This window comes from Saccostrea echinata, unplaced genomic scaffold, assembly GCF_033153115.1.
Source record: "Saccostrea echinata isolate AGI-Se365-2 ecotype Australia unplaced genomic scaffold, CSIRO_AGI_Sech_v1 ptg000002l, whole genome shotgun sequence".
Lineage (NCBI taxonomy): Eukaryota > Metazoa > Mollusca > Bivalvia > Ostreida > Ostreidae > Saccostrea > Saccostrea echinata.
The window spans coordinates 11,010,844-11,029,154 of NW_026889751.1; the positions used below are offsets into that span (position 1 = coordinate 11,010,844).

General features: G+C 32.1%; 1 protein-coding gene across 1 annotated transcript in view; it reads left to right on the forward strand.

The window, feature by feature from the left end:
• Nucleotides 1-8,584: 8,584 nt before the first annotated feature.
• LOC133172411 (anaphase-promoting complex subunit 1-like) overlaps nucleotides 8,585-18,311 on the forward strand; it is a 36,575-nt gene continuing 26,848 nt past the window's right edge. Inside the window, exons 1-10 of the mRNA XM_061307293.1 lie at nucleotides 8,585-8,774; nucleotides 10,192-10,362; nucleotides 11,212-11,284; nucleotides 12,115-12,209; nucleotides 12,723-12,802; nucleotides 14,164-14,240; nucleotides 14,916-15,061; nucleotides 15,217-15,428; nucleotides 16,065-16,277; nucleotides 16,737-16,835. Coding sequence (XP_061163277.1) covers nucleotides 8,610-8,774; nucleotides 10,192-10,362; nucleotides 11,212-11,284; nucleotides 12,115-12,209; nucleotides 12,723-12,802; nucleotides 14,164-14,240; nucleotides 14,916-15,061; nucleotides 15,217-15,428; nucleotides 16,065-16,277; nucleotides 16,737-16,835 — 1,331 coding nt within the window. The 5' untranslated portion in view covers nucleotides 8,585-8,609. The remainder of the gene's footprint in view (nucleotides 8,775-10,191; nucleotides 10,363-11,211; nucleotides 11,285-12,114; nucleotides 12,210-12,722; nucleotides 12,803-14,163; nucleotides 14,241-14,915; nucleotides 15,062-15,216; nucleotides 15,429-16,064; nucleotides 16,278-16,736; nucleotides 16,836-18,311) is intronic.

Sequence of the window (18,311 nt, forward strand, 5' to 3'; positions counted from 1 at the left end):
ATAATTTCATTTGTTAAAAGTCAGTGCCCTATAACGTAATCCTTTTATTTTCATCTTATCACTTAACTGAAGTGATAAAGAACATAAAAATTAAACACGTTACGTTACTATTTACTACTGTGTGAACACTGAAATATGAACAGGCTATTTAACTAAACTAAATACTTAACATCCTTTTCTTTATTTGTTTCGAATCCGAGGTAATATTAAGTTATCTTACTGTATACTAGTGTGTGAACACTGAAATATGAACAGGCTATTTAACTAAACTAAATAATTAACATCCTTTTCTTTATTTGTTTCGAATTCGAGGTAATATTAAGTTATCTTACTGTATACTAGTGTGTGAACACTGAAATATGAACAGGCTATTTAACTAAATAATTAACATCCTTTTCTTTATTTGTTTCGAATTCGAGGTAATATTAAGTTATCTTACTGTATACTAGTGTGTGAACACTGAAATATGAACAGGCTATTTAACTAAACTAAATAATTAACATCCTTTTCTTCATTTGTTTCGAATTCGAGGTAATATTAAGTTATCTTAAACTATAAAAAGAAGTGTTTCAAAACTATCAAAAATACCACCTGTTTTTTTGTTTTTTGTTTTGTTTTGTTTTTTTGTTTGTTTGTTTGTTTGTTTTTGTTTTTGTTTTTTTTTTTGTTGGTTTTTTGGGGTTTTTTTGTTTTGTTTTTTTGGGGGGGTGGGGTGTTTTGGTTTTTTGTTTTGTTTTGTTTGTCAAAACAACCAAGGTTTTAAGCTTTATACAGTACAGCCTAATCCGTCCCGAAGCAAAGTTAATTAAGTTTAATAAAAAAAAAGACGAAGATAACAAGACTTTAACACATCCTCATATCCAATTTCTGTTTTTGGAATATACATTTATTTGCAACAGGTTAATTCTATTAATCGATACAAAGTTGACTGATTAATCGAATAATTGTCGATTAAACCCAACCAACAATTCATGAATTATGCTCGTTTTGACAAATGGTAGACTGTGTATATTTTCAGTGTATTTTGAGCAGTAGCTAATCGATTGGTGCAAAACAAAAACCATATTCCTAGAACTCTTATAACATTTTAAGCATGCAGTAGCCAAATGATATTTTGGAATAGGATTGATGGTGTAATGTAGATGTGCAACAAGATTTTGGACTTTCATCTTCATCCTAAGATTCAATTAGGGGTCAAAAACCGAAGTTTTTTACCACTACATTTTCATGGGCTGGTTCGGTCCCTTGAGTGTAATGCAAGCCTGCTAAAATTGATGCATGTATATTTATATAAATTATAAAGAAAACTATTGTGGCTTCTTTGTTAGGTACCGAAGGCGAGTACATTTAGAGGCAAACACTTCGCGTGTTGATATTTTTGTCTTATTATGACATCTTGTTAGCTTGTTGATAGTGTATATCAGAAGATAAGTATATTTTGCATATTTTTCTGTTTTCTTTTCAAATTAACAAAAATGTGGTCATGGGGCAAACCCCCCATTACTTCAAAATTTTTTAACCAGTTTTTCTCGAGGAATTTCTTGTTTAAAAAAATCTTTTTTTTCTCTAGGGGAATCGGAAAACATTTTTCTACAAAACCAAACTCCTCTTACATATTACGCTGTAGCCAATAAATGTTCAATAAGGTTTCGGAAATTTTATTACATCTTGGAGGCCAACTGTGGGCCGAGAAACAGCTTTTTTCTACAAAAACAGTGTTCCCAGAACTTCCTAAACTTTAAGAAGTATATCATGAAATCATCTTTTGGATATGATTGGTGGTGTCCTATAGATAAACAATTAGGTTTTCGGAATTTTCCACCCTACCAATACTGGATTTCTAAACTTCATAAAAACCCTTACAAAGATACATTGCCATGTCCAGCAAATGCTCTTTCAAGCCCCTATCTTTAACTCTCACAAAATTATTAACTGCTATTAAAATGGAAATCTCAGACGTACTTTGCTACAGCATATTCGAAAAGTGGTGTAAATCAGATGTAGTTTCTCAAAATCCACAAAGAACTTTAAGAAAATTTAAAATCACAATTTTTTTCTCATTTTAGACAATTGTTCCCCACAATAAATTAAAAAAACTAAGCTTTTTGATGTTATAGACAACTTCTTTTTCAATAAAAATCGAACTCAGAAATTTTCATACCTGGTGATTTGTAATCAACAGAATTACTTTTTTAAAAAATCACTCTACACACGAGTACTCTGAAGCTGATATCAAAAGGATGCTGGAGTTCCTCTTTAACAATATCTATAAAGACTTTGTAGATCAGGTCTTCCAACAAACTGTTGGCATTTCGATGGGCAATAATTGTGCTCCTTTATAACCTGACCTAATTTTGTGTTCCTATGAATTCACTCAAAAACTTCTTACATAAGAAGAAGAAAACACTTGCTATGGCCTTCAACTCCACATTATGATATATCGACGACGTTTTATCAATTAACAAATTACTTCAATTTATGATCGACTCGATATATCCCAGTGACCTCGATATTAAAGACAATCGGAGTCTGCCACACTTTTTTCATATTTGAATATTTTTCTGACTATAGACGATAAGGGTCAACTAACAACTAAACTGTATGACAAACGAGATGAATTCAGCTTTAATTTCCATAAGCTTTAATTTCAGCTTTAATTTTCCTTATTTATGTAGTAATATTCCGCTATCACCTGTGTATGGTATTTATGTCTGCTGTGAGTACGATCAATTTTTAAACCGAGACAGGCTACTGACAGATACGTTGATGTTACATGGATTTCAACAACTTCGTTTCATTTTGTAAATTCTATGGTCGTTATAATGATCTTTTAAACAAATACATCCTATCATTGGAACGATTATTGACTGACATACGAGTATTTCATATCATATTTTATATCAATTGCTAGGCCTTTGTTTTTATACTAATTTGACTACGGAATGTTCCATAGCGCTCACAGCGGAGTGACTTGTCGATAGGGGGTTGCTTACTCCTCCTAGGCACCTGATCCCATTCCTTAGATTCCAATGTAAAACTTCTACTCCTTATTGTGTGTCACTCCTAGCAAACAGGGGTGTGTTTAAATAAATTGATTCCACTTCACATAAATGTGTTATTATTATCATATGACCAGTTTTGGTCTTCCGGTCCGTTCTTGATGATAAAGAATTTAAAAGGTCTTCATATATATGATATAACTTTGTCTGGAGTTGTAATTTGAATGAATCTACATAACGTGAAAGTGTTTGCATATCAGTAGAACTTGTCCCTTATTGCAATCTTTTTGGACAAAGGTGATTCTACACAAAGTGGAGATACTTGTATATTAATATAACTTATTAAAAATTGGTGCACTATCGTACCTAGGAAAGTTTATTTAAAAAGTTCTGTCGTCTATATATTAGTAGAAAATGTGGTTCTCGATTGGTCTCACCCAAGGCCGCGCCCAAGGGTCATGATATGAACAGACTTGACTCAAAACCACACAAGGGTGCTTGATCATTCTGACTATGACAACTTGTGGTCTTTTTGTTCTAGAGAAGATATTTTCTATAGATTCCAAGTAAAATCTACAGTATTTCATAAGACGCTTACATTTCAACATACTTATTTTTAGATATGGGTGAATTCAAATAAATTGACCGGAAAATTGATTTTTTTTAAAAAATTCAAATAACCATAGTATATTTTTCAATTATAACATAATATTGTATAAACATTCTAGTTAAAATTTCTGAAGTGACAATAGAACAGATAAATGCTTTAAAAAAATTCCTAACTTCTAATTTATTAGTAGAACTTTATTTTTAAAAGAAAATATTACCAAATCCTAAAAGACTTCCTGAAAATACATAATCTAAAGAAATTAAACAGGTAGTTTTTTTATTCTTTAGAATTGTGTCTGACAGGGATATGACAGGGATATGATCAGATCTAAACCTTGACTGAGTTTCTGCTATTGTATATGTGAAAAAATTACTTTTTGATTGTTATTTTACATAAATTGTCTTAATTCTGGTTTGAAAAGTTTTAATATGAAAGAAATATGATTCCCCAAAAATTACTCTTTTGTCTATTTAGTCAATTTTTCAAATGTTAGCCAAAAGAGAAGGATGATATATAACTTTTCTTACAAAAACACTAGATTTTGAAGTGATCCTCTTTTACCTTATTTTGTTGCACTCCTGACATCCGATATGTTTTTGATTTATTTGATTTGTTTTGAAAATTATAACATGCAATAGTTCAACCAAAGTTTGTAAATCAGTTCGTCGTTTTGATATTTTTTATCATTTATGGCAAGTTTTTCATATTTTCTTGACTTCAAAATATGATTACTGTATATGCTTATGAAATATATATTTTTAAAAATGTGTTCAGTAATGAAAACTCTTCTGTTGTAAAATGTCCGAAAATGTCTGTAACTTGATGATAGACTTTATGATTTCAACTACAAATAGTATCAAACATTTTCTGCAATTTATTTTTCTCAATAAAGATAGATGAAGTTCATTGATAATTACAAAACAGTTTTGTGGCACTCCTGCCAGCAGTAACGTTTTATAAGATTAAAACCAAAGAAGCCCAAAATTCATCAAGTTATGGAAACATCAAGATGTAGCAAATTTGTGCAATATATATAGTCACAATACGTCATGGTTAAGATATATAAAATTGTTTAAACTTGGTTTTATCTTGAATTATTCCTATTAATGTCGCAAAACTAGCTATAAAATATATTTAGGAGATAAATGTATATTTTATGGGAAATTTTATTTCATGTGACAAACACTGTTAGCAATTGGGATGATGGGATCAACCAGATTTTCCAAAATCGAAAGCAAAGAATCATATACTAGTACTGATAAAAGTTTCTTTCCGTGTTGGGAGCAAAACATTAAATATGTTGCACTCCTGACATAAAGGATACTTGACTCTCATTAATGTTTTGAATCCTGTGATTCATACAACATTTCAAACTTTGAAATGGTACGTCACTTTTTGTTTTACATTTGAAAAACCTTTTTTTTTTTTTTTGACTTGTCATACAGATTTTTAAAATCAATGTTTTTGAGCAACAACACAATTTTGCTGTTGCACTCCTGAAATGGTATAACATTTTTTTCAGCATCAGCCATGACCATGTCTTGGTCAAACATAATTTACTACAGTCTAAATTTCGCAGATCTTCAACAAATATTAAATTTTCAAAATGTCACAAAAAGGGCTTGCACTCCTGACATTTTTAGCATCATTTGGGGCATAACTTTTTTGTGACTTAAGATATCAATGAGACGTTTGGCAGGCATTTAGCCAGTATCAAAAGACATATGCTGAGCTATATAAATTTATTCACATCGCCTATATTTTTAGTGCAGGTTAATAAATATGTTTCCAATCATTTATTTTATTCACCCTATATGACTGAATGTAGTCCTGGTGTTATAGAGAGAATACTAAGTATTTTAAAGATCTCTCTCTCTCTCTCTTTCTCTGTCTCTCTCCTGTATATATAAATTAATCTTTTTATTAAACAACAACAGAATCATCAGATATGTCATCAGATATGAGTTATCCCTCTTTGTATGATGCGCAATCTCGACCAATCAATCAGTTTGAATTAAAATTTGACATGAAATTTTTCCTCATTTATGTAATAGCTCAAGACTCCATAATACACCTTTGTGAAGATTGAGACTGTTTTTACTATTTCTTCTTTGAGGACGTCGGTGGGTTGGTATCTCCTTTTGGTTACTTAATAATAAAATTTAAGAAAGTGCATTTGTTTACACACGTGCGTGAAGGTGGGGGTGTGTGTATGGGTGTGTTATGTGTGAAAATGGCTTATCTTATTACTATCCTGATGGAGACACCCCCCCCCTTTAAAAAAAAAATAGATAAATAGAATTTAAAAAAAAGAGAATTTTTAAATATGTAACTTGACTAACATTTTACATAAATTATCTGGAAGTCTGAACTCTGATTCACTTATTTTTGTCCAATCTATTTTAATTTAAGGTCAAGATATAGTAAATGAGTTAAGATTGTCTTTTTGATGTTAGATCCATTATGAAAATGAAGAATTTTCATGGAATTCAATTTGAAATCATGTCAAAAGTAACCCCGATACCTATATTCAATTTAATATCATTTTAAAGAAGAGGTCAAGAAGATATGAAAAACTGTTTTCTGAGAGACTGTAGGCAATATTGTTACCTTTCTTTTCTCTGAGATGGAAAAAAACTCCCATATTTATACCTGACTTCTTCATTTTTCATTGAAAATTACAGTTTAAAATATCTTTTTGCGTTGAGTTTACTTAAAAATTAAGTGCCGATACACCTAATTTCACCAAGCTATATTTGTAAAGGATCATTGAAAGAACTTGTTTCTCAAATTTGAGAAATCTGAAGGCACCTTACATTTACTAGATCTTGACCTTAAGTTTAACTTCAAGGCGTGTCAAAGAAGAATTGAAAAGGTAACATCTATTTTTTAAAAGTTTAAATTAGTTGGAACTTTGATGCACTTCATTTCTTACGGAGTTTTATATACCTTCATTATAAATAATTGGAATGAGTACTTATTTATTCACATTACTTTTATTTTGAATTTATTTTAATATATTAATTGACAAAGCCTTCATGTATTTGGTGCGCAAACTGGAAAAGACCCCTATTACTTTTGATGTTAAAAGTTAGAGGTCAAAGTCAGAATCAATCTCTTTTGCAGAGTTGTCTTTTGTTTCTTTCTTAGTGAATGTATGAGCCCATGGCAGAGAGCGCACTAAGATATGACCTTTATTAATTTTGAGGTGAATGTGTCAATGGTCAAGGTCATCCTTCAAAATATCTTATTATTCTTCTATTATATAGACGAATTTTGATAACAAATGATTCTGAAAATTGCTGATAAAGTTCAAAATATTGTATTATTCTTCTATAATATTATTCTAGTGATTTTCTCCTTTTATTTTTGGTTTAGCTTTTTTTTTTTTAATGATTTCAAATTAAAAAAAAACAATAAAAAAAACTTGGGCATGTTAGATATACATTGGTAATTCTAATATAATATAATTCATATTCAAAATAAAAGGTTCCCATGGACCTGGACGTGATGAATTCATTTAAATTATTGACTTTGCCTATTTGATATTCACTACATGATTCGATGATCTAGTGAAATATTTTCAATCGGGCGTGGAATTCAATTTATTCGAATCTGAATGGTAAGCGCGCTGGATGAAAACGGCACTGAGCACTAAAATATTCGGGGTCTTCTCCTCAAATGGTACGGTAAATGTACACGTAAATAATAATTAATAATCTTACATATATTCCCTTTATTTCCATGGCGATATTATTCTTTTCAAATGTAAGGACTCATTTTCCCCGTCGCTAGATAGATTGTTCTTAATTTCGTTAAAAAGACATTGTCCCAGGTTGGGACCACTCGCCCAAATGGGATATAATAGACCATCTGGGGTATAATATCCCAAATGGGATATAAATTTACAGTGCAATAAAATAAAAATTTTATTTTGGCTATAAATATCATAAATCCGCATCAAAATACTTTAAAAGGAATAGCTTTTGGTTAACAAGTTTTTCTGTATGCCCACTGTTTAGGAGATTGATCCCTCAGAAGTTCCTAAACTTCTTGGGGATCAATCTAACAAAATGTAGGGTTGCAGAAAAACTTGCTTGCCAAAAGTTATTCCTTTTAAAGTATTTTGATGCGGATTTATGATATTTGTAGCCAAAATAAAATTTTAAATTTTTTGCACTGTAAATTTATATCCCATTTGGGATATTATACCCCAAATGGTCTATTATATCCCATTTGGGCGAGTGGTTCCAACCTGTTGTCCTGTTGTCCTGCGGACCCGGTGGTGAGGGCTTGTTCTGAGACACAGATTATTCTATCTACTCCATAGTCAACTATTTACTGTAAATTCAATGAGAACAGGGGAAGGGCTGACCACACCTGTACGCTGATCTATACACTACACAAAAAACTTAAGAGCACAGGGGCTTGCTCCCGGCGTGTAATAATTATTTATTTAAATATAATATACGGTAATACTAAAACAACAAAAGGGAGGACGCCGATTTGGACATCCTCCTCACTTCAACCTCTGTTTTCGTTATATTTTCCTGTATTTTAATCATTCACAACCTCGGGTCTGTCAAGTAATGATTCTTATAACTTTTAAGACATAATGCTTGAATTTTCCCCTGGAGCCTCTACAATACACATTTTAGAAAAACATAAGAAAACCCTGAGAAACAGCTATAAAAATAAAAATCTACAGTGTATTACTCATTTAGAAATTCCCAACATTTCCTAAAAAAATGACTCGAACTCTTTGTTTGCATACATTTTCCCCATGTAAGGAAGCAAAAATGATTTCTGTTCATCAATAATCTTGAATCATAACCACTAACTCATATATAAAATGGCATCTTTAATAAGACTTTTACAGCAAAGTTCTATGTGATAGGGCTAGAGTGTTTAAAGTGTTACTTGTACATTTTCATCTTAAGAAACACCCTCTTTAACTTTGTAAGGAATGATTAACAGCCGACATCCTGGAGATTGAGGATATGATATCAGCCTGTGAAACACAGGAATTTGTACCATTTGGAAGAACGTATATTGAGAAACATCCAGGAATATTTGAACTACAAGTACAGAACCATGTATGCACAGAACAAGGAGTGCCCCTGGTCAAGTCATTCAGAGATATTTCCATCACTGATTCTAAAAAGGTTAGTTTGTTGTCTTTAAGTATTTAGATATATTTGTGACATAATGTTAATGCCTCTTCATAGCACATATATTGTGACATACGTAGTGCATATTATGATATCAAAATTTATCCTCTTCATCCAAAGCTTTGGTAGTGATTTTTACCATGGTCAAAGATTCCTTTATCCTAGTAAATACATCTCCCAAGAGTCCTTGGTTATTGGTGGCACGCACAAATTGGTATCCTTTACCAGACTCAAATTGCAACCAGTTTTAACTTTCCCAGTTGTCCTAGCGACACTTTATGTTTGGGTAAGCTGGACCACATGATTCATATCAGGAACCTTCCTTGATTTTGGTGCACTTAATGGAAGAACATCTTTGTTAGTGCATCAATTCTTAATTTAAGAGCAGATGAAACACTGACGACTCTCATTTGAGGGGTGCATATACCACATTGTGTCAGTAAATTGGTCAGGGATGGAATTTTTATCATACATCATATCCACTACCAATATTAATCCAAAGTTACTCATGAAATTTACAACAGGAATCCTTTTATTTGCTTCATTTTTGCCACCCAGTATTGGTTTTTAGACCTGCTAAACTTTCCAAAGGAAAATACGTACATTAAGACATTTCTTGATTTCTTTATGAAATTTCCCAGGCTTCAATGTGGAAGATATCTTTGCAACTTTATAAACAGTGGAAAAATTTTGATTCTGAGTCCATAATATTTTTCTTATGCTGTGGAATTATTTTAATTCGTGGGCGTCAGTGTTCATGGGCAAGCAAAATTTTACTGGTTCATGGGGACGTAATTTTATGGGTAACTCTTATGAACAGGGGATTCAGTGAATTGATCTATTGACAAAGGGATGTAAATTTATGGGTAAGAGTGGCCAACAAAATCCATGAACATTGGTCCACCATGAACAATGATGATTCCACAGTAGTACTATGCAGATGAATTTAAATTGTCAATGTGTGTGATTTTGAATAATCATTAGTACAGAATAATTAATAATCACATCTATTATTCAATTTCATGTGTTTGTACCTCATTTACGGTTCTTGGTTGTTTGTTGTTGTGTTGCCCTGGAGTGAGTTTTCCTATTATTACTTTTACTAGTAGTAAATGTCTTAAAATATGGTTGTTGTGCAGAGATTGTGCGAAAATTGATACTCAGATGATCAATAAGCCTGTTATGCTCTGAAAATTGAATTATCCTTTTTGGAGTTAAATAAGTTGTCAGTTATAGTAAGAAATATATGAAGCAGGACAATTTTGCCTTTGACTTCAGCATAATGTGCTCATATTTTGGACCAATCAATAAATATAAATGCAATGTTGATTAAATGTTTTTCATTGGTAGAGTAATTTTTGATATTTTTTACTTTATAAAGTTTAGGGTACATATCTTTGTTATTTTGCAGCCCAAAGAACAGTGGTCCTTCAAAAGGCAGCATAAACTTTGTCCATCGGACAGTGAAACTTGTGATGAAGAGCTATATGTGAGTGGAAACACAGTCATTTGGAGCCATGGGGGACATGGGGGAGTGCAGCATATCCTCAAATCCTTCACCATGGACACACCTGTTCTACAGGTAAGGAACAGGGACTCGCTATATACAAAACAAAATATTCTTAATTTTTTAGATGATAACTATAAAAACAAAAACAGTAAAGTTGAGCTTTCTTGTTTTTAACAAATTGGTGCTTACAAATCTTAGTTCTGCTGGCCCATGAGAGCTTTAAGCATTGATAAAGTATCCTTAATCCATCAAAATTACTATTACTAACTGTATCAATAGTAAAGACTTTTGGGATGTACCTGGCTGTTCAAGTACATGCATGTAATGCATTATTTAGGTGCAGAAGGCTTTACAGGTTATAGAGATTAGGCAAAAAGTTCAATGAGAAAATGGATAGAAGTTATCAGAATGATTTCCATACTATGTTAAATAAATATTTCAACAATCATAAATTTTAATGACACATTTTGCAATAAGTATATTCTTTTCTAACCATTAAAATATGGATACATACAAGAAATGCTGCATTAATTTTTTTGATTGGAGAAACATTGATGTATTGTACAGTTTTTACTAACATGTTATGAAATGTAATATTTTTCCTCTTCGGATATTGCAAATTACAGATGTGTTATTACTGAGTTTCAGCGTATTGGTTTTTGTTTTTACTATAGTTTATAAGTATGGAATACTGTGTTAAATTCTTTCAAAATGCAAATCCTATTACTCTTTTGGCCTTGCTTGAATCAAACTTTAAATTTAGAAAAAAAGTCAAAATTCGTATTTTTGTTATTAAATGTAAAAACCAAAATTGAATGGTGCAACTGTAAGACTTTATTAATTAAACCAACAGAGCTACAGTTTTATCTGAGACTTACGGTTTTTATTGATACTTTCATCAAATATTGTCTATCATTTCAGGCACTTTGGTTTGATTTCATTTTACCAAATACAGAGACAATTCCAGACCCTCCTCATTCCTTGGATATTGAGGGTAAGAATTATAAATACTGCTGCATAAGGGTGAGATATGAGTGTTTACAGTAACTTTGAAAACCAGGGGTTGTTATGACCCTTTGAAAAAAATGCATTCTGGTTTTCTTTCTTGGTAGCTAAATTTCCTTGGATCATTATTTGATGTTAAAAAAATTAAAAAAAAAAAAAGAACTGTGCTGAGTTATTTACACATTTTACTAATTCTGCCCTCTTGCAATCATAGGAGGATGGAGCAGACCTCTAGTAGTTCTTTGAAGTGTTTACAAAATTGTTATTTAATGTAACAATTTTTTTTTATTACCATCACCAGTCTTTTTGGCAAAGCCAAACTGAAGTAAAGATGCTGACATGCTTTTTATTTGGACATCCCATTTTTGTTTAGAATTAGATATGTCATTCAAAAATTTTATGTAAAATTTTTTTTGGATAGTCTTTTTGATGCAGTGATATTTTTTTGTAAATTTTATGCACATTAATTTATGCTTCATTGTTAACACAGTATGAATGCTTTTTTTGAGTTGCTCAATGGACCTGTTACCATGAGATTTGTTTCTTGACTCGTTTGCATGTTTAAACAACTTTAAATATTTTCACAGTTTCTCTTTAATTACTAATGCTGAACCAGTGATTAACAATTTTGGAACTTAGCATCCATGTAGAAAATGGGGGGGGGGGGGGGATTCTAAAGTAAATAATTCATGTTTTCATCCCAGTGATGTTTGAGGAGTTGAGGTCTTTTTTATTGAAATGCAATCAAATTAAGGATTTATTTTACAACATGCATGATTCCTTGAAGCACATTTTATGCAAACAAGATTTTGTTTCTAGGGGAGCTGCAGTCAGGTATCTGTGTGGTTGAGATGGGCTGTGTAAGTTGTTTCTGTGAAACAGGAGAAGAATACTCCATGGCATTGCCATTTCAGGTGAGGAAACCTGTTTGAGAAAAAAAAATAGTTTGGTGAATTGTCAGACTACAATAAAATGTAGCAATTTATTAATCCAGACACTGGTGTTTTTGAGGGAAATTTGATGCTTTTTTAGCTCACCTGAGCCATGCATGTACATGTAGGTTCAAGCTTTGATCAGTGTTTGATTTCAGTATTTCTATGGTTACCATGAATTGAGAACCTGTAAAATTCCTTTATGACATGGTACTCCTCCAACAGTTTTGATTTTTGAATTTTAATAAATTTCTTAAGTAAATAAACCAAGGAACATAATTCTGTCTTTCAGTAACTATGTTCCCATAGTATCTAAACAAATTAACTGTAAAATTCTCTTTAATTTAAAAATTTGCATTTTTTTTTTTTTTTAAATCCCACTACCAATGTAGAAAAAATCTCGATATACAAGTAGACTACCTCAAAATACATAATTCTGTGTAATGGTTTATGATGTAAATGATCAGCATTGCCATGGTTATTATCATGATTTAGATTGCAAATGCTTGGAAGATGAAGAATGGCCTCCTCTTTGAAAGAACAGTGTCAGTAGCAGAGTCAAGTAACAGTAAAAGGTAAACAGCATTGTAATACTGATTATACAGGGAAAAATCTTGCTCGTTTATGAAGGTTCCAATTTCTTTGTTTAAAAATAAAATTTTCCAGTCATTTAGATGAAGACAGGGTTGAATATAATTGCTTGCTGTATTAAAAGTTTTTAGTCACAGAGTTGCTTGGAATACCTTTTTACTATCCATACTTTGTAACTGGCAAACTATGTTTTCTTTGGCACACCTCAATGAATTTCAAGTGATTTTGGTATATATATTATTTATAGGGATGGCAACAAATATTTGAACATTCGAATATTCATTCGATGAGTCGATATTTGAATATGAATTTAAGATTCGAATATTCGGTATTTTTCAGATTTCATAAAAAGAAGTACTGTGATTAATAAATTTCGCTAAGAACAGAGCTGGAATTATCTCTGTTTAATTTACTAGGGATCAATTTCGATCGCCTGATTTCTTTCACTGCTTTCTTATCTTACAGATTTACTAAATTATATGTATTTTGTTTTGAATAGGGTGTTAAAGAATTGTACAATAATGCTCTATGTATTGAAATCTGAACAATATACCGTTACGACTATCTTGCCTTTGGTAAGACAACTGGTTCCTCAGTTGGAGCTACTATAAATACACATGTTTCATTTGTTAAAATTATACTTTTCTATATTTAAATCAATTATTTATTTCAAACATTGACAAATATCAAATGGAATTTCTTATTGTACAACTACAAAAGTCTTCATACAATTTTACTTCCAATATAAGTATACTACGCTAAACCTGTCATGAGTAGGATGATGCATATTTAAAAGAAAACTGATTTTATTTATTTTATCGAATATTCGAATATATTCGAATACTTTCATTGAATATTCGAATATGAATTATTGACAAAATTGACATCCCTAATTATTTAAGATTTGAGGAAAACATAAATTATGAATTTCTTGGTAACTATTCCAAAGCCCCTAGTGACCAAAGCTATGGAAAAATCATTAAATCTTCACAAGTCTTTTTCTTTACCCTTGGACATTTAGAAGTCTATTTATAGGAGTTGGCAAGCCCTTTACTTCAATGTAATATAAATTTGAATTGTTTCAGTCTTTTACTTTTCATTGATGTTTAAAATAAGGGGTGTCATTTATCGACATACATGTACATGTATTTATTTGTGACTCGGGAAAGCATTTTGGCTCATGGGCATATTTTTCATCTTCTCAAAGAATACATTATTTGTGTAATCGTTTTACTGCAAATGCTTTGAACATTTTGCAGTAATGCAGGTCCAATTATACTCTATGCTATGAAGGAAAGTGGAGCAAAAGTGTGATTATAGAAACTCTAATTATTAATATTTGTAGAAATTTCCCAAATCAGACCACAGTGTTCAGTATGTTACATTGCTTGGATGAAGTTTCACCTGTCATAATGAGAACAAGTGAGTACTTTTCTGTATGTATTTCAGTGTGGCATTATTAGGTTATCTGAGCTGAAAGGGACAAGTGACTTTGGGCTAGGATATGGCTATGATAGGGAGACAAAATTTTAGATGGGATTATGTAGGAAAGAGGTGAAAAATGCCCACTATTAGTCATGTTAATATTCAAGCATCATCATTCAGTGTCCTATCATGTTTATTGAAATCATGGCTTGGGTGGGGCCACAGTAGGGGGTCAGAGTGTTATATAGGATCATATAGAGAAAAATCTATTTTAAAAATGCTCCTGAAGTACAGAAAGACCATGGCTGTATTTATCCATTACTATTACTGATATGCATCCCCAGATGCAATATCTGTAGAAGTTTGGTCAATGTTTGATTTCATGAAATGTTTCAGTTATTGCAGCATCTAAACAAAGTATTTTTTCCCTTATTTATGTCATCTATGCAAATATTGGTCAATAAACATGATAATTACTATGACGATTATTAAACCTTACCTTATGTGGGTATTTAAATGACTGATTTGATGAAATTTTAGCAAAACAAAAATAAAAATCCTTTGAAAATACATGCATACCTTTGTCATGAATTGGTTTTTTTATGCATTATGATTACAGCTGATTATGAATTATTAGAAAGTTGCAGGTCATGCTTGCGTTTGTTTACACAGATACCAGCAGTGGGTTGAAGGTATCCTACATGACAGACACTTCTCAGCACATTGTATTTACCAGTGTAGAACCATCTTTAGCACTGATGTATGACACACAGTTAGGAGTTCATTCAGCCTGGAAAATTCAGAGGGCTAAATTTGAAGTAAGTACAAGTAGATTTAACACAAATATACATGCTATATTTTTGACAATTTTGTTTTCAGAAAGTCTGGAAGAAGATAGAATATTCCTAATTACAAGTCGTTTTAGTTGAATAAAACCAGAATCAATCATTTTGTAAATTTTCCAATCTTGTAGGACTGTAACTTAGTATGTGGTTCACTGGACAATAGCCTGTATCATCCTGTTCCCGGGACCCCACTAAACAATCAGTCCAGCTGCAGTTCACGTTACTTTGGAAACATTTCCTCCCAGTCACCCAGTGTGTCCCCAATGAGAAGTTTTTCAGGGAGGATTAGTTCACCTGGGTGCCTCCATCTTCCTCAACCTATCAGTCCAATGATTTCTAGGTATGTTAAGTGTTTTGATTTGCCAAGGAATCAATAGTTTTCAAGAATTCTTAGTCTGATGACAATATATTCTGAAAATTTCTGCATTTATTATCGACGCAGAGTGATTATGTGTCAGTGACTTCATGTGATGGAACAATGCATAAATTGTCAATATGTGCTGGAGAATTTCAAATTCATGATTATGCAATACAGCTGTTTTCAATTATCGAAAAATATTGGAAATGGCGTAAGATTATCAAACAGATTTAATAATTATCATTGAAGTGATTTCTTTATCATTCTATGCAAGGTTTAGGACGATGCTTTGTACACAGTAAGGTGACTTTGTGATGATACATGTATAACTATTATTAGCCTACTTCTGAGGTACAGCTCGGTAATCCCCCCTTCCCCAAGTCTTGCCTTTAGAGCTCTAATTAGTCCAACATTCTTTTAAGAGACACAATTAAATAATCAACATTTATATCTTAGAGACACAATCTTCAACACATCATCAAGTTTTAAATCATTTAAAATGCATGCAAATCAACATTGTGTGTTTTCAATGAATTACTACATGTACCATTATGAGTGGGAGTCACCAGTTGCAATCCTTGATTTTATTATTATTATTTTTTTTGTATATCATATTAGATCTCAATCACCAGCTATAACAAGTGGCTCTCTTCATCGATTTCACACACCATCTCCAAGCATAGGCAGACATTCAGGAAATTACTTCCGAACACCACCTGTTTGCTCAAATAATGTTTCCCTCATCAATGAAAGCTTTACAGAATGGGTAGAACCTCTGAGACCAGAAGTCTGTTTGGAACACATCTGGACAGAGCCTGCACCAGCAATTAGGTAAGTTCATTTGAAATTATCATTTACATGTATATTTAACTTAATGCTTGCAAATATTTTAAAACTGGGTAGGCTCACATACTGATCTCTACACTTCAGATGCTGCTTCAGAATTTTATACATATGCCATTCATGTTTTTTTAAGGTAAAATACTCCCTAAATCATTCATTAAAACTTGCCTTGATTTTTAAATATTTCTCACACTTTTTGGTGTAGAATCCTCAAACCTTTTCAATTGATCCACATTAGGGCATGGTGCATCAGAAAGTCATTTTGGACAGTTTTCCAAATGCACATCATACCCTTGCATTTCACATTTTTTAGGCATTTCTGAACTATTCCAAGAGGCAGTATATGTAAAATCTTCTAAAAGCCATTCAATGGATGCAACATAATATGATATTTTATCTGAATAAAAAATTCATGTTGTTATTTAGTTGAACAATTATCTGTTTTAGAGATGGATCCTTGGGAAAGTCTAGCAAAGTTTTCCAGATGAAAGACCTCTGTGGACAGCAATACTTGTGTTACCTCGTGTCATACAGACAACAATTACGGTAAGTCAAATGATGTCTGTGTTACCTTGTGTCGTACAGACAACAATTACGGTAAGTCAAATGATGTCTGTGTTACCTTGTGTCATACAGACAACAATTACGGTAAGTCAAATCATGTCTGTGTTACCTTGTGTCATACAGACAACAAGTTCGGTAAGTCAAATCAAATGATGTCTGTGTTACCTTGTGTCATACAGACAACAATTACGGTAAGTCAAATGATGTCTGTGTTACTTTGTGTCATACAGAAAACAATTACGGTAAGTGAAATGATCTCTGTGTTACCTTGTGTCATACAGACAACAATTACGGTAAGTCAAATGATGTCTATGTTACCTTGTGTCATACAGACAAAAATTACGGTAAGTCAAATGATGTCTGTGTTACCTTGTGTCATACAGACAACAATTACGGTAAGTCAAATGATGTCTATTTTACCTTGTGTCATACAGACAACAATTACGGTAAGTCAAATCATGTCTGTGTTACCTTGTGTCATACAGACAACAATTACAGTAAGTCAAATCATGTCTGTGTTACCTTGTGTCATACAGACAACAATTACAGTAAGTCAAATCATGTCTGTGTTACCTTGTGTCATACAGACAACAATTACAGTAAGTCAAATCATGTCTGTGTTATCTTATGTCATACAGACAACAATTATGGTAAGTTACGACATGTCTGTGTTACCTTATGTCATACAGACAATAATTATGGTAGGTCAAGTCATGTCTGTGTTTCCTTGTGTCATACAGACAACAATTATGGTAAGTCAAGTCATGTCTGTGTTTCCTTGTGTCATACAGACAACAATTACGGTAAGTTAAGACATGTCTGTGTTACCTTGTGTCATACAGACAACAATTACAGTAAGTCAAAATCATGTTTGTGTTACTTTGTGTCATATAGACAACAATTAGGCCAAATAAAAAAATATGTGTGGTTTCGGTTACCCGACCGTCCCTTTTTTATACCCCCGACCCTAAACTTTTTTGCGGCAATTTTCATTTTTTTTCCGGAATTTTCCCAGATTTCTATCAATGGCTCCGGTTGAAGTTTTAGTTTCAGCAATGACGGCCTCTTTGCAAAACATCGTGCAAGTGTTTAATAGTGTTAAAACCAAAGCAAGCTAGCATGTAGGTGTCCCCTACCAATATTGACTAGTATATTATCACACCACATCTAAATGCCACTTGCAAAGGAGTGATAGGTATTATTTAGAAAAATTAAGAAAATCATTTTGTTAATAAAAAAAAAAGACCCTACCTACCTACCCTAATTTTTTTGGAGGTGTAACCAGAACCACACATATTTTTTTGTTTGGCCTTACAGTAAGTCAAATCATGTCTGTGTTTCCTTGTGTCATATAGACAACAATTACGGTAAGTCAAATTACATCTGTGTTACCTTGTGTCATACAGACAACAATTACAGTAAGTCAAATCACGTCTGTGTTACTTTGTGTCATGTAGA